Raw genomic sequence first — 17,498 nt, forward strand, 5'->3', positions numbered from 1 at the left:
AAAATTGTAGTCAATAGGGAAAATAATCACAACTCAAAGAACTTTTTATTGAGAACTCCAGCAGATTTTTCACAAACTGTGATTAACTGAGCTGGGCTACTACTGCTCTAAGTTTTACTGCTCTTGTGGATTTACACAACTGAATAGATCAGTGGCACCCAAACTTTTTTTGCTTTTTTGCAATTTGTTTTACAAGAAGATCTTCAGGGTCTTTGAATTAAACTGCAGCCTCTTAGTTGAATCACAGGTAAGATCAATGAACTGTTCCTCCTTGTATGTGCTGAAGTCAGCAGGGGGTGTTGGACTGAAGGGGTCACGGATCCAGTCATATTATTTGGAATCTTGCACCAGGTAATGTCTCTGGAAATGTTTCTGAAGGGCAGACGTGTTTGTTCATGCATGGGATCACTGTATTCTGCAGCTTGTTGTCTTCAATGAATGATTTCAAATTCTCAAATGAGTCCACGTTTCTATCTTTCACTCGTTGCTTCCACATTTCAAGTTTTCTGACAAATGATGTGACTTTATCTGTCAGATGTGGGAGGTGAGTGTTCCTGCCCTGCATCTGTAAATTTAGTTCATTGAGTTTCAGGAACATGTCACTGAGTTATGCCAGTTTCATGAGAAAGTTGTTACAGTTAAATTTGTTGGTAAGATCACTGCCCTCTTTCTTCAAAAAGCTGCGGATCTCATCTCGCAGTTCAAAGACCTCTCTCCTTCCCACATGACAGCCATTGGGACTCGCTGTGATACAAAACGGCTGTGTAGTTGGAGCCCATTTCTTCACACAGTGCCGAAAAAATCTGGGCTTTCACAGGTCGTGTTTTGATGTAGTTGACTGTGGCGATGACATCAGTCATTACCAGTATGGGCCCATGTATAAAAAAGTTATAGTATTACTAGTAATAGACTGCAGCGAGAACTGCCAGCATCTGAGCCAGACTCTGTCTGTCTCGCTCATCATGGTCACCTAAATGCACAGTAATGGCAGGTTTTGTAATAAGGCAGATCACGCTAACATAATATGCACTGTTAGTTGATTATTTACCTGCCGCATTAACGGGAGAAGACGTGCAAACGTTACCGCTGCTGCTGGGTTGAGATTCACGAGTCCGGAGCGGAATTAAAAACACGACATTCATTTAAGGTCATTGTGCGTTTTGTGAGAAAATGCTTTTGCATATTCGTAGTGTTTCCTCCCTTAAACAAAATATCTACTTTATACTTTACAAGTATTGCAAGTTGCCCTGTTGTCATCTGTTCTCGAAAAGTATAACCAAACTTTTGAGCGTTTGAGCCGCCATGTTTCCTGCCAGGTAAATGACGCTCCGCAACGTGGTGACGTCATTCGGGGAAACTGGAATCGATAAGGGAATCGTTTGCAAAAATGGCAAACAATTCCAAGGAATTGAAACAGTGGGAACCGGTTCTCAACAAGAACCGGTTTTTGATACCCATCCCTACTCATTACCCACCGTTGTGCAGGTGAAGCCAAGCGCAAGAAATGCTTCATCATATTTTCTGCTTTTTGGTTTGGAAGGAAGTGGGTTTGTATGCATATTTGGTGATGCTTCAACTTCTGCTTTTCGTTTGTGTGCGAGCCCCGTCAAAAACCTGTCCATTATGCTAGCTAGCAGAGTTCTTTTTTTTTTTTTTTTTGGTTAATTCATACCAAAAATTGCAATTGCTCTGCGCCCTAGACAGTTTCTGTTACTTGGGTGGTTCATTAACAACTAAAGCACAACATTGCCTAATTACCACAGACCTTAAGAAGATATACAAATTGTACTTTGGCTGTCCACTGGGTGACCAGGATAAATCTTGGGGTCAACATTTCTCCTGCAACAGTTGTTCCAGTGGACTTGCTAACTCTGCAAAAAGCAGCAATGCTATTTGCAATCCTGATGGTGTGGCAGAAACCGTGAGATCATCTCAATGATTGCTATTTTTGCCATGTGAAGACTTAGAGACTTAGAGACTTAGAGCTATTTATTGTCATTGTGCAGTTTCTTGCACAGCGAAATTGGGTAGCTAGACCACAAAGGTGCAAAAGTAAGAAGAAGAGAAACCAATATACAACGAAGGGGGGAAAATAAATAAATACAATAAAAAGCAGTGTATATGTATACATATATGTGAGTGAAACTATATACAATGGTGTATGTGTAAGAAACATTGAAATAGACTGGGACCAAAATATTGCACATGAGCCAAAAATATTGCACAGAACATGGAAAGACTTAGATATTGCACATAGATGATCAACAGCACTGTCAGAGTGGATGTGTTGGGGAAGTCTTTACACATTCTTAGTTTGCATTAAGAGTTCTGACAGCCCACGGGAAGAAGCTGTTCTTTAGTCTGCTGGTTTTGCACCTGATGGATCTGGGCCTTTTTCCAGAGGGCAGGATGTTGAAGAGGTGGAGGTTAGGATGGAGGTGGTCCTTTATAATTGCCCTGGCTCTGGAGAGACATCTTGAGCTGGCAATTAAGTCCAGGGAGGGGAGTGGACAGCCAATCACCTTCTCTGCAGTTTTGATGACCCTCTGTAGTCTCTTCTTGTCAGCTGTTGTGCAACCAGTGTACTACACAGGGATGGCGTGCACCAGCACACTCTCGATAGTGGCACGGTAGAAGGACACTAGGAGTTCAGTCTGCCTTATAGGCAAACTGGTGGGGGTCGAAGCTGGGTGGGAGGCACAGGCTTTGAGCACTCTACCAGGTATTCCGTCGGGCCCAGCAGCTTTCCTCTGATTTACTGCTCTGAACACATTGCGGACCTGATGTTGTTGGAGGCTAAATGTGTGGGGGCTGTGCTCAGAGGACGCTGTGGGCAGGGTGGTGTGCATGGTGGGGGTGACTGCAGTTTTCTCGAAGCGGTTAAAAAATGGTTAAGTTCCTCTGCTAACGAGCTGTCCATATTATCTATATTTGTCCCATTGGCTTTGTAATTGGTTATGTGTTTCAGGCCCTCCCATACCTTCCTGGAGTTGTTATCAGAGAGGTGATCTGATAGCTTGTTTGAATAGTCCAGTTTTGCTGCTCTGATGCCTTTTTAAGGTCTGCTCTTGCTCTGCTGTACATGTCCTGGTCCCCAGATTTGTATGCACAGTTGCGTACCTTTAACAGTGCCTGAACCTTGCTTGTCATCCATGGTTTACAGTTGGGGTAGACCCGGACCCGCTTTTCTGTGGTGACAGTGTCTATGCAGTGTTTGATGTAACCCAGCACTGCGGTTCTGTGAGTCTCTAGGTCATCCTGTTCAAAGACACTCCACTCTTTGAGAGCAAAACAGTCCTGCAATTGAGCGAGAGCTTCCTCAGAAATGGTATAAATGGTTCTGATGGTGGACTTTGTCCTTTTCCTGAGTGGTGTGTATGCCGGGACAATGAGTAGGGAGAGGTGGTCGGACATACTCAGGTGGGGGAGGGGAACAGATCTGTAGGCTTGCTTAATATTTGAGTCAACATGATCCAAGGTGTTATTTCCTCTCGTAGGGCATTTCACATGTTGTACAAATTTAGGCAGCACAGTTCTTAAGCATGCTCTGTTGAAATCCCCTGCAATGATGTGTACTCCCTCTGGGTATGTCCGTTGCTGTTCAGAGATTATGTCATGCAGGTATGCAAGGGCTGAGCTAGCATTAGCGTCTGGTGGTATGTAGACTGCTGTTATTAGCACTGCAGGCAGTTCTCTGGGCAAGTAGAAAGGTCTGCACATGACAGACATTTCCTCTATGTCCGGGGAGCAGACTGTGGTGATGATCTTAGTGTTTGTGCACCAGTTTGCGTTCCTTCCGCCGCCTGCGTTTCTTGGCAGAGCCAATAACAATCCACGGAGAACCCGATGTTCTGGCTATCTCCGGGGGGATGTTGTGCACCCTCTGATAATCACTGGTAATTGGGATCTGGCTCTTATATCCGATCTTGCATAATTCCAGATGGTTGTCGGAAAATTTGGCTTTACATAATAAGATAAACAAAAGAATAATAAAAAGAGGAGAAACAAAAAGGAAAGGCACCTAAGTGGAGAGCATAGAGCTGCTGCGTCTGTGCGCGCCGCCATCTTAATTGAAGACAAAAGGATTCTCTGAAAAAACAAGCACAAAATTGTATATATCCCACCCTGGATTCTACAATAAGGTCTGTTCCTCATGATGACCACATGATGGATTAGCTTCTGTAGAAGGTGGTAAGGAACATATTCAAGGCGGATCTAGTTACAATCCAGAGTCATCAGATCCTGATTACGTGACCAATGAAGATTCAGAACCAGAGACTTTTACACAAGTAGAGCTGAACAATCTCGTTTGTGATCTGAATCTGTCAAAAGACAAACTTTATTGCTTTGAGGGTTAAGCAGAAGAATGTGCTTACAATGGGTGTTACTGTAAACTCACTACAGAAGTCAAAGTCATAACTTGACAGCGTTCTTCACTCCTGATGGCTCACTGTGCTATTGTCATGACATCAACAGAACATCAACATTTAGCAGTTTGTCACAAGAGCATGTTCCCGCTGAATGGCGTCTCTTCATTGATTCTTCACAAAGAAGCTTGAAGGCAGTCCTACTCCATATTGGAAATGCCAAACCAAGTATGCCGATTGCCCATTCTGTTTATCTAAAGGAGTCCTATGACAATATGAAGACACTGTTTGAATTAGTCACGTATAAAAATCCTTAGTGGAACATTTGTGGTGATCTGAAGGTGATTGGTATTTTGATTGGAATGCGAGGAGAATTCACCAAATAATGCTGTTTCCTGTGCCTGAGGTACAGCCGATCTACTGTGGAACATTATATCAAGCGTGACTGGCAGCCATAAGATGCCTAGGAGCCAGGAACAAGCACTGTCAGGTTTCTGCCTCTGCCTTGAGGTAGGCTTGATGAAAAATCTTGTCAAGGCCATGAGCAAAGCAAACTCATCAGGTTTTCAGTACCTTGCTGAAAGGTTTCCAAAGATGAATCCTGCAAAAATGAAGGAAGGGATATTTATTGGTCTGCAGATCAAGACTGGTTTGCAGGATGAAAGTTTGGGAGGCGCTCAAGTGGCTCGAAAGCTTTCTGGGCATTACCTAGTCACCTGCATAAAAGGAAGGAGTTCAGCATCTGCTTAATTCCTACCAGAAACTGGGTTGTCGAATGTCAATAAAAAAACATTTCCTGCACTCTTACCTCAAATTATTTCCAGAAAATCTTGGCATGGTGAGTGATGAACAGGGAGTGTTTTCATCAGGACATCAAGTTAACCGTTTTATGCGTGAATTATGACAACCTCAATCAGGATTTTTTTTCTTAAGTATTTTTATTCATCTTTAGGCATAAAAAAAGATGAATAAAATATTTAAGAAAATATCCTGATTGAGGTTGTCATAATTAATGCATAAAAGGGTTAAATAACAATAATTACAAGGAAACACGTTATACGCCAGGGTAAGGAGTGACACATCAGTGTCCAATGTAGTGGTTTGTGTGCAAGTATACCATCAACACTGACACAAATACAAGAAAATGGCCTTTAAATAGCTGTCCACCACTGACTGACTACTTGTGGATGCTGTACTGTACAAATCCAGACATAGTATACACAAGGGTTTTTAAATAAATGGTGGTAGCTGACTGACACTAACCTGAATATTTATTGAGTACTGAAACAGTTAATTGATTGGTGCCTGTGGTTTAATAAAGACACTATGCAAATCCATTGCAAATTAATATTACTCATAATTCAAAAAGTTAATGTGAGAAAAAAAACTAAAAGCAGATCTATAAACTGGTTTAGAAAAGTGTGTTGTGTTTCTGATTATTACAAACATGTTTTTGTTTACCTGTGTTATCAGAGACAATGGTTCTATGGCACATAAATTTAATAGTAATAATTGTGTAATTTCCATTTTCCTGTTCTATCAAAGTTACTTGAAAAGGTTATGGCAGAACAATTAACTGATCATCAACCAATCAATCAACTGTTTCATCCAACACATTTTGGTTTTAGATGTTCTACAAAAAATGAAAACCGTTACTTTGCTGAGAATGTTATGTGCAATTTAGATGATGATAAAGTTGTGCCAACAGTGTTTTTTGACCTAAACATGGCAGTTGGCTTATAGCATAGGTGTCAAACTCTGGCCCGCGGGCCAAATTTGGCCCGCAGCCTAATTACAGGGAGTGCAGAATTATTAGGCAAGTTGTATTTTGAGGAATAATTTTATTATTGAACAACAACCATGTTCTCAATGAACCCAAAAAACTCATTAATATCAAAGCTGAATGTTTTTGGAAGTAGTTTTTAGTTTGTTTTTAGTTTTAGCTATTTAAGGGGGATATCTGTGTGTGCAGGTGACTATTACTGTGCATAATTATTAGGCAACTTAACAAAAAACAAATATATACCCATTTCAATTATTTATTTTTACCAGTGAAACCAATATAACATCTCCACATTCACAAATATACATTTCTGACATTCAAAAACAAAACAAAAACAAATCAGCGACCAATATAGCCACCTTTCTTTGCAAGGACACTCAAAAGCCTGCCATCCATGGATTCTGTCAGTGTTTTGATCTGTTCACCATCAACATTGCGTGCAGCAGCAACCACAGCCTCCCAGACACTGTTCAGAGAGGTGTACTGTTTTCCCTCCTTGTAAATCTCACATTTGATGATGGACCACAGGTTCTCAATGGGGATCAGATCAGGTGAACAAGGTGGCCATGTCATTAGTTTTTCTTCTTTTATACCCTTTCTTGCCAGCCACGCTGTGGAGTACTTGGACGCGTGTGATGGAGCATTGTCCTGCATGAAAATCATGTTTTTCTTGAAGGATGCAGACTTCTTCCTGTACCACTGCTTGAAGAAGGTGTCTTCCAGAAACTGGCAGTAGGACTGGGAGTTGAGCTTGACTCCATCCTCAACCCGAAAAGGCCCCACAAGCTCATCTTTGATGATACCAGCCCAAACCAGTACTCCACCTCCACCTTGCTGGCGTCTGAGTCGGACTGGAGCTCTCTGCCCTTTACCAATCCAGCCACGGGCCCATCCATCTGGCCCATCAAGACTCACTCTCATTTCATCAGTCCATAAAACCTTAGAAAAATCAGTCTTGAGATATTTCTTGGCCCAGTCTTGACGTTTCAGCTTGTGTGTCTTGTTCAGTGGTGGTCGTCTTTCAGCCTTTCTTACCTTGGCCATGTCTCTGAGTATTGCACACCTTGTGCTTTTGGGCACTCCAGTGATGTTGCAGCTTTGAAATATGGCCAAACTGGTGGCAAGTGGCATCTTGGCAGCTGCACGCTTGACTTTTCTCAGTTCATGGGCAGTTATTTTGCGCCTTGGTTTTTCCACACGCTTCTTGCGACCCTGTTGACTATTTTGAATGAAACGCTTGATTGTTCGATGATCATGCTTCAGAAGCTTTGCAATTTTGAGACTGCTGCATCCCTCTGCAAGATATCTCACTATTTTTGACTTTTCTGAGCCTGTCAAGTCCTTCTTTTGACCCATTTTGCCAAAGGAAAGGACGTTGCCTAATAATTATGCACACCTGATATAGGGTGTTGATGTCATTAGACCACACCCCTTCTCATTACAGAGATGCACATCACCTAATATGCTTAATTGGTAGTAGGCTTTCGAGCCTATACAGCTTGGAGTAAGACAACATGCATGCAGAGGATGATGTGGACAAAATACTCATTTGCCTAGTAATTCTGCACTCCCTGTACATTTGGCCCGCGGAGCCATACCAAATTACTATTAGAGCTGGCCTACTGGTATTATACAGTTAATATATATATTGTTTAGTATTAAGCTTTGCTTGTTCCATATTCAGTTTTTCAGCAAAACTTGTTTGAGTCCATAAGAAAAGATTCATTCTTATATCTAGAGGAAGATATTTTTTTTTCAATAAATATTAGCGTTAGCCCGCGACTTTGTTCCAGTTTTGAATTTTGGCCCACTGTGTATTTGAGTTTGACACCCCTTGCTTATAGTGTCAAAAAGACAGTCTGTGTAAACTGTTTAAATTTGATTTTTCAAAATACACAGTTAATTGGTTTGAGCCATGTTGTATTATGGTTTTATTTAATTGAATGTTGTAATTTTGTTTGTTTGGATTTTGAATATAAAAGCCAAAAAGTGACAAAAAAAATGAATGTTTATGAATTTGTGATACCTATAAACTCTATGTGCAGCATATCAGTTTCATGCTCCAAATTGAAACTGTTTAAATGTTAAATTGTATTGTCCCTTTTTAAATAAATAAATTGTCCGGGCAACAAATTAGTTCTTTGATTGAGATATGAGCAGGTCTAGCCCATCGGTTGTTAACAAGAACAGCAAGCCCCCTCCTTTCTGCTTACCACTCACCAAGCTGTCACTGCCACCCCGAACAGTGTGGAAGCCTTCAATAGATACACTGTCATCGGGAATGTCCTGTTTCATCTGTATTTCACTAAAGCACATCAGGCTACACTCCAGATACTCCATCAGACTCCAGAGTAACGCTATTAGTTCATCCATCTTGCTTGTTAGTGACCTAATGATCAAGACAAGAGTAAGAACACCAAGAAAAACTATATATAGTTGTTCCCTCGTTTATCGTGGGTGTTACGTTCTAAACATAACCCGCGATAGGTGAAATCCGCAAAGTTGTATATAACATTTGTATTCTATTGTATATATTATTCTATTTTATTCTATTGTATATAGTATTTTATTTTATTGCATTCCAGTGTTTTCTAATTTCTGCTACATAACTTTGCACTTTTGCTGTAACGAAACAAATTTCCCACCTGTGGGACTAATAAAGGTCATCTTATCTTATCTTATCAATTATTATAGATGTTTTTAAGGCCGTAAAACACCTCACTACACACTTTATAGTTTTCTCAGACAGGCATCGACATTTTCACACGTTTCACTCTTGTTTAAACAATCGCAAAGTTCAAACCTTCATAGAAAAATAAGTCCAGTATTATAGAATGAAACCAAAGATCAAACCCTCTTTTCAGGTCAAGAACATGGGAATAGAGCAGCTGCGAGAGAATGCAAAATTAATGAATCAATGGTGCGGAAGTAGAGAAAGCAAGAAGAATAAGTTGAATAAAGCTTGACTTATCTGATTGTTTGGTTTTGCTTAATGTGCCTTGTAATCCTTTGATGCTGACACTGTTGTGTTTGTTGTCTTCTGCTAGCGAAGATTTATGTAAATTTGACAATTTGGTCTACAGCCGATCAGGACACAGAACTCAATGTGCGGTAAAAAAAAGAAGCAAAACTGGACCCCCCAAAAATACGCGAAACAGCGAGGCCGCGAAAAGTGAACCGCGATATAGCAAGGGATCACTGTACATAATTTTAAACTCTACAGGCAACTTCTTAGCCCACTGAGCACTTGAATAGATATTGACCAAAGTGAACCCTATATATGTAGAGTGCTTTTTCTGTGACTGGCTGTTTACAACCATTCTATCCACGCATCCATCCATCAGAATTCTTCCCCTTATCGGAGGCTAGATCGCCATCCAGCACTCTAAGCAGAGAGCCCAGATCTCCCTCTCCCCAGCCACCTCCTCCCATTTATAAGGACAACACCAAAGCATTCCCAGGGCTTGTATTTGCAACCTCATTCAGTCACTACCCAAAGTTTGTGACCATAGTCGAGGGTGGGGACAGATCTGGCGGTAAATTGACAGCTTCGCTTTTACATTCAGCGCTCCCTTTTTCTACTTTGGGTAGAATCTCACATCGGACCTGTACTGGGTATTCCAGTCTTTTATAGCTGAGGATCTTATTCTGAGGTGCTAATTCTCAGTCCTGCTGCATCTAAACGCTTCAGTGCAAACTGGAGGTCACCACCTCATGATACCAACAGATCCACTTTATCTACAAAAAGCAGGGATGAAATTCTGACGACACCAGAATCTGTGACAAAGAGTCCAACATGCACCAAAAATGAGTACAACCTATTGGCAGCAATGCAGACCAAGCTCTCACAACAGTTGTGCAGGCCAGATACCGCATACTCTAGAAACTCCCCCAAACGATACTCTGAGAGACACACTCAAAAGCTTTTTCCAAGTGCTCAAAATATATGTAGTCTGGATGGTAAAACTCCCATGCACCCTCACATATCCTTAAGAGTCTAAAGAGATGGTTCAGCATTCCATGATCAGCACAAAAACCACAATGTTTCTCCAGAATCTGAGGCTCGACTAACAGACAAACCCTCCTTTCCAGTACCCAGCTTTGTGATACCCCCATAATTAGAGCATAGGGTAGCATGAGCGAGCCATAACCCCCAGACTTTACTTGCTTCCTCTACAGAGGAACTTTCAGTGAAGGTCCCAGACACGAGTTATTATAAATTAAATCAAATTCAGTTTTTATATAGTGTCAAATCACAACAACAGCCACCTCAAGGTGATTTATGATGTAAGATAAGCATCCCACAGCAATATAAAGAAAGCCCCAACACTCAGATTAACCTTACAGCATTTTTAATAGACAAGGCCAGTTCACAGCATTAAACCGAGTTATACTGTGGCATCAACATAAGCACAGTTTTAAACAGATTTTTTTTATAACTTGGAAAATGAGTTTGCCAAATTAATTATCAACAGTTATTTTTTCTGTGTAGCTGTGGAATTACTGAAAACTGTTTCTGGAGTACTTTAATGTTCCAGAAATCTTAAAATGCAAAGGTTATGAAGTCTCTCGACTCCTGTCCAGTTAGTCTGTTGTACAATATGATACATATTTTTATGAAAATAAATCATCATAATAAGGAGCACAAGTCATTCCTAAGAGAAGTAAAAAATGTTTAAAAATAGTCATCTGAGTAAATATAAGTTTCCAGATTTAAACAAATATAAAATTTGCTCTGTCCTATCACCTGAGGAAAGTCGGGTTGATTAGACTGAGCAGAATTCAGCTTTGAGAATAGAGTTACCTGTGAGAGAGTGAATCTATAACAACACTCACAAAGCAGAAACCCTTGCATGTATCATGGCTTCTTTGTGTGGGTAGCTGCTGAGTTCTACATGCATGGGTTGTTGAATTCACATGTGAAGTTTTAATTGTTGTTAAGAGCATGAGAGCATGTCATGAGAGCAAAAATACTGTCTGTGCTCTCATGACTGTGAGCCTGCCAGAGGGGAGGGAATTAAAAAAGAGTTTGTCCACTGGCATGTGATGTATCCATTTTATGTTTCCTGAAGTGAACAACAAGCTCATTTGTCTTGCTGGTACTGAGGAGCAAGTGGTTGTTCTAACACCAGGATGTGAATCCCTGGACCTCCTCTCTGTAGGTCGTCTCATTGTTGTCGGTTATCATCCCCACCACGGCTGTGTCATCTGCAAAATTGTATATAAAAATTGTGTTATGAATAGGGGTGCAGTCTTGTGTGAAAAGTGAATATGAGAGTGGGCTGAGAACGAAGCCCTGGGGTGTGCCATGGTTGAGGACAGTGCTGTGATGAGTTCTCCAAGTCTGTCATGCTGTGGTCTGCTGGAAAGGCTATCAACTTGGCATAGTAAGAACAGCAGGACAGATAAAACTCCTGGAACAGGGAGTCAGTCTGCAGGCTCCTCTTTTAGAATAACGGGAAGCCAATAAAGAGAAGCTAATATGGGAGAATTAGGGCCTCTTTTTATTTAGTTCCTATTACTACTTTTGCTGCAGTGTTCTAGAACCACTGAAGGCTTTTCAGGAATATTTCAGAGCGACCTGATTATAATGAATTGCTGTAGTCCAGTGTTAGGAGTAATGTGAGAACTAGCTTTTAAGCATCATTTTGAGACAGGATATTTCAAATTTTACTGATATTGTCCAAATGAATGAAGACAGTTCTACATATTTGCTTATTGTGTGTGCTCAGGGAAATATCCTGACCAAAAATTACTCCAAGATTCCTCCCAGTGTAAAAACCTCTCTCATTGGTTGCCTTTTTTCAGAGGCAAACGCAGTATCCAGCATCATGTGCAGTGAGAATATAACATGTTTACCATTTTCCCAAAAACAAATTCGGATCCACAAAAATTAAGTATATTCAAGTTAGGGAACAAGAAGGCAAGTATTAGAGCCAAGAAACCACTTTGTTTTAAATGCCTTTTTTAAGTATTAAGGAGGGAAAGAAGGCCTTTTGAAGGAAGCTGGGGCAGAGGTCACAGCTCATCAAGAAAGTTTGAGTTATGAGGTACCATAAGATAAGGTCTGCACTGACAATACCTCAGTCAATGTGTGCTAGTCCTGATGGTCTCAATCCAAATGGATTCAAGTCCTTCTGTCCCCCCCGGTGTGTCCACCTCCTGGTGAACATTGCGGACAACTACTCTACTATTATTTTGCTATGCTTTTGAAAAGGTCACTTCTCTTTAGATGTAGAAAATTGTTTCATCTAGTAAGATAAAAGATGAATAAGATCAGAAAAAATTTACTGGGTACTGGTTTTTCCTGATGACAGAATTAACACTTGCATTTTAAATTGCATACATGTTCATACATAGTTCATACATAACCTGGAATACAAAACATACTTTGATAACAGAAAGAAGATATTCAGTGCAGAAATTTTTCCCATATTAATTGCTTTAATGGTCTACAGGCCTAAAGACTGTCATTATGTAAACAACGCCCTCCCTGTCTCTGCAGCTGGAGTAATGACTGGAGCAACAGTGTACAGTCTGACACTGAGTCTGTCTCTGTGATGTCATTGGCGGAGAATAGCCAACGTGCCACACAGGGTGCCCGGGGTCGTCTGAATGCCACCGGTGGCACCAGTGACTTAAGTGCTCATTCAAAGAAGTGCCGAGATGCACCCAACTCCAACAGACACTTGCCATAAACTCTAAGGTAATTGATTAATTAATGAATTAATTTTCAATCTGAACCATGAAGAATATGAACCCAATCCTTTAGGAGACATCTAGCCTGTATTTCTGAAATGGCAAAAAACCAGAAAATTGCTAAATCTATATGGTAAATACTTCAGAACATATGATGTCACTATTGTGTGTTATATAGTGTGCATCAAAGTCCAACACTACTGTCTCCAAAATATGACAATGGAAGAAATGGAAAAATAAATAAAAATAAAATGTTAATAGAAAGTATATACAGCTCATTGAAATCGAAAATGAATACCTCTCAGAAAATAATTCTTGTCTTTCAAGAAAAATGGTACTTACAATGAATTATTTTAAAAGATCATTTGAAATATTTGAATATTTCATCATTCAAATCTGTCTACAGTAAGTTCATACAAATATGACATAATCAAAACCTAAAGGCCAGTGTTTCTGTTGAGTGAAAGACTTGAGTGCTTTTAATTTGAAATGGATGCAGGAAAGATTTATTTATTTATTTTTGTATGATGTTACCTCAATTAAGTATCTTTAACAATGTGCAGCAGATCTAAGATATATAAAATTGAAATATCATATCACATGTTTGAGTTTTATAGATAAAACAAAAGAAATTAAAAAAAACAAACAAAAGTGCATGAGTTGCCACTTTTCTTCACCATAGCTATAGTTATCTTATCATTATTCTGACTCAACTATATTTTAGTTTTTTCTTTGAGATATTTTTTTGACTTTGTGAACTTGTACTCTAAGCAGTAGTTTGCAAATTATTGTAAAAATCCCATGTATTTACATTCATGAAAGAATTTTGCAATTGCAGACTTCGACGATATACCTACATCATCAAAAATGTTCTTGACTTGGCAAGATGTTGTGAAGGAATTTCCCTAAACTTCTTAATCATGGAAAAAAATCTACAGTCATCCACTTTAGTTGTCTTCCAGGCCTTCTGGTGATTCTGAGCTAGCCAGTGGATTCCTGCTTTTTAAGGAAGTGCCAGACTGTTGACTTGTTTATCTGACAAGTTTTTGCTATCTACACTGTTACAAAAAGAAAAAAAAAGTGTTTGGTGCAAGTCAGAATGTCATTCCTGTACCACACTACTTTGCATATCCAGAGAAGTTGGATCACACAGAGGGAACACTGAGGGAGGAATTTAAACTCTGTAACCAGACTATATTAAGAATATTGTGGATGTACAAATAAGTATTTTTAAACATGCAAGTTTTAACATAACTTATATTTTTTATGTGTCTTTATAAAGGCTCTCTGCAATGTCTCACATCTTTTATCTCTAAAAGAATGGGGCCCATGTATATGAAATTTATAGTATTATTATTAAATATTTCAGTACTTTATAACAATTAGTGAAATACTTTTTCAAAACCCTTGAATTAAAGCTGAAGGTCTGCATTAAAATAACATCTTAACTGTTTCATTTAAAACCCACTGGGGTCATGTAAAGAAGCAAACTGACAAAAATTGTAAGCATTGCCCTTGTAAGCATTGAAGAAAAATTAAAGAGGTCTATAAAATGTATCCAATTATTTAACCAAAAGAATGGCTTAAAAAAACTGGCTGAGAGAAAATAGAGGATTGTGTAATTTTTAAAAACATTTTTGTTTATTTTTGTTTTTCTTCTTTAGACACAGAAAAGGAGAGCAATAAAATGAAAGAAAGAATTTGAGTATCCAGTGAGGTTAGGAAGTGGCTACTCCCTCAGTACTTTAATGAAAACTAGAGTATTGGTTTGAAAGTGGTGCTAATCACCATACATGCAACAGATTCCATTTTTGCCACTGCAAAGTCATGCTGGTTCTCCTCTGACAACTGTCATAGCAGAACCCTTGACCTGTTGGGTCAAGCAAGATGAGCAGTGGTTACCTAATTACAATAGCGGTTTTTGATACGGGCGACACAGGCGGTTGCCCGGGGCGGCATCATGGTGGGGGCGGCATCACGGGCATCTGCAAAAAATAAAAAAATTAAAAAAATTGCTTGTACTCATGCTGCCCCGACATCAGTCAGCGCAAATGGCATAGGCACCGATCGGTTTTCTATCGCCCATTTGCTGGGAGTAAGGGTGCCCTCCGTTTGTGAGGTGTGCCAGCTGCTTGCGGCACAGGGAGGAGAGGGCAGGGTGGCGGGGGTTTCTCCGGCTGGCTGGAGCAGCATCTAATAACCAACTCGCAAAATAAAACAAAATAAAAACAAACCAACAAACACAAAAACACCAGACATTATGATACAGACTTATAATTTGCACCGATGTCTTTTTGAAATTCTATATGCGAAAAGTGAGCGCGAGCGCCTGCTTGGTGCTGAAGTCAAAGTAAATTTTATTCTCATATTCGCTATATACAGTACAATAGAGAGACTAGACGACAAGGCTCCAGTTACAGCAGTGCAAATAAACAAACAATAAATATAGGAAGAGTAAGAAAAAAGGTATCCACTTTAGGACTAGCGGTAAAGAGATCAATAACAATTTAAAATTTATAATTTACAGTTTGATGATTTAAAATCTCACACACAACCTGTTGAAAGTGGAGGGGACCCTGCTGCTTCCAAATAGAGCACATTTCATTCATAATGTTGTAAATCCAAGCCCATTATGTATTCATGATTTGAATCCTGGGTTGTGTGAAATCCCAGCAATACACCCTAGACAAAGTGAATCTGTGAACTAAGGTGTAGGTTTGTTAGGTTATGTTGTGGTGATCTTCGGGTTGGGGGATTTGTGTTCATACGGGAGTGCAAAATTAAAACCAATGGAAGATGGACAAGAAAAGTTCAAAGCCATCAGGTCCTCATTTTAGAAAATAGAGAAAATAAGTGGAGGAGAAACGAGCAAAAGATACAGGCAAGCAGATGTGTCATTGGATCATGGCAGGTCATGTATACTGAAACAATCAGAACCAGAATACTTTATTAATCCCTAAGGAAATTATGTAGGTTACAGTTGCTCCAAAAACAAATGGTAAAAATAGTAACAGTAACAGACTAAACTCCAAACAATACATTATGTTACAGATTTTAATATTAATTATACATTGTCAATTGTTGATTTGTCCTCTTCTCGTTGTATGACAAATTATGATGGCTGTTTGGTAGCCGTTTGCATACTATGCATACTCTCTCTCTCTCTTTATGTGTGTGTGTGTTGTCGTGGAAATTTATTAACAAAGCCTGCAGACCTGATGAGCAGTTAAAACCCAACACTTTATTTCCCATGCATGAGGAGAGACGTCAGTCAGGCGGCACTGAGAGTTGTCTCTGACAATGAACAGTTCAGGTCCTTTTTAAAACACAGTCATAGAACAAAAGGCTTTTACTGTTGCAGTTCACACCTTGGTTCTAAACAGAAAACCCTCTAACACCTTTGAGACTCTCCCCCACTGTGGGGCCAAGCCTACCTGTGTGAGCTTCCATCTCCTGGGAGACATTCACCAGGTTCTCACCGTCTGTTTCCCAGTGTGAATGAGGTGTGAACCAGACATACTAAACTAAGTAACATCAAAGCATTTCATCAAGACAATACATTAAAGAGAAATCCTACTACAATTCCCACCCTCTTGATTGCATCCCAATCACTAATACCAAGGATTTCTCTTCCTAACATTCTGTTAATTACATCAGCAACATTGCACATTCAAAAAGGTTTCACAATATCCATCATTCTTACAGTGTCAGGAAAAATAACTTCACTCATCACAATCATCCTCGCTCTCGCTATCATCAATGTAATCTTCAGCTTTCAACAGGGTAAGCTGCAATTTGGGAGACTCGCTTTCTCTTGTCAGTGCCACTGTGATTAATCTACTCAATAGGGTACGGAGGCATGGGATCAGACAGCAACCGCATCATGTGAGAATGGCAATACAAGTGGCTATGGACATTAGCAACGACATCACTATGGCCTTATACTTCCCAAACTGTCTGTTGAACCACCCGTCTAAGGGGTTATTAATGCCGGAGTCCTCTGTCATTTGGGATGACAGTGTTTGCAAACCTTCCAAGGCTCTGGTTACAGTGCCGCCTGGAGCTGTGTTTTTTGGAATGAAAGTGCAGCACAGAGGACCCACCATAGTGCAGACCCCCCCTTTTTCAGCCAAGAGCATGTCCAGAGCCATTCGATTCTGCCAGGCCATCAAGGATGCGGCAGCCAGCTGTTCAGATAGGCCTGCCACTGCATCCCGTGTCAGATTTGGCCAGTCGCTGGACGTTGTAATGGACATAGTTTATTCTGTCCATATTCTTATTCGGAGTTACCCATAAGAAGATAGACTCGAAGCCCCTGCAACCTGGTTAACCAATTTAAACTCATCAGGGACACTTCTGGGGACACCTATAGCGTCTATATAAGTTGTGGAGTTTTTAGTCAAATCAAAATCTTGCGTTGTGGTCCTACGGGCCCTTCCCACATGGGTCTCTGCAGAGGTGTGGGACCCTGCTAACACTATAGGGAGAGCCAACCTCACAATGGTCCAGGTTCCTGACCAGCTGCTGGGCAGAGTAGGCACACCACTTAACACCTTGTCAACGCACCACCAGAACAGATCGGCTCAAGCCACGTTAATGCTGCTCATATTTTCCCATTTTGTGACATTTATTATTTTAGCACACGATAA

At 40.2% G+C, this 17,498-nt stretch overlaps 1 protein-coding gene across 5 annotated transcripts in view; it reads left to right on the forward strand.

Annotated features, from left to right (window-relative positions):
* Positions 1-17,498, forward strand: part of nrg1 (neuregulin 1) — an 81,485-nt gene that overhangs the window by 51,283 nt on the left and 12,704 nt on the right. Inside the window, exon 10 of one of the 5 annotated variants that reach the window (XM_080876007.1) lies at positions 12,656-12,856. The exons of the other annotated variants lie outside the window; for them this stretch is intronic. Coding sequence (XP_080732133.1) covers positions 12,656-12,848 — 193 coding nt within the window. The 3' untranslated portion in view covers positions 12,849-12,856. The remainder of the gene's footprint in view (positions 1-12,655; positions 12,857-17,498) is intronic. 5 annotated transcript variants of the gene reach the window in all.

Source organism: Rhamphochromis sp. 'chilingali', assembly GCF_963969265.1.
Source record: "Rhamphochromis sp. 'chilingali' genome assembly, chromosome: 2".
Lineage (NCBI taxonomy): Eukaryota > Metazoa > Chordata > Actinopteri > Cichliformes > Cichlidae > Rhamphochromis > Rhamphochromis sp. 'chilingali'.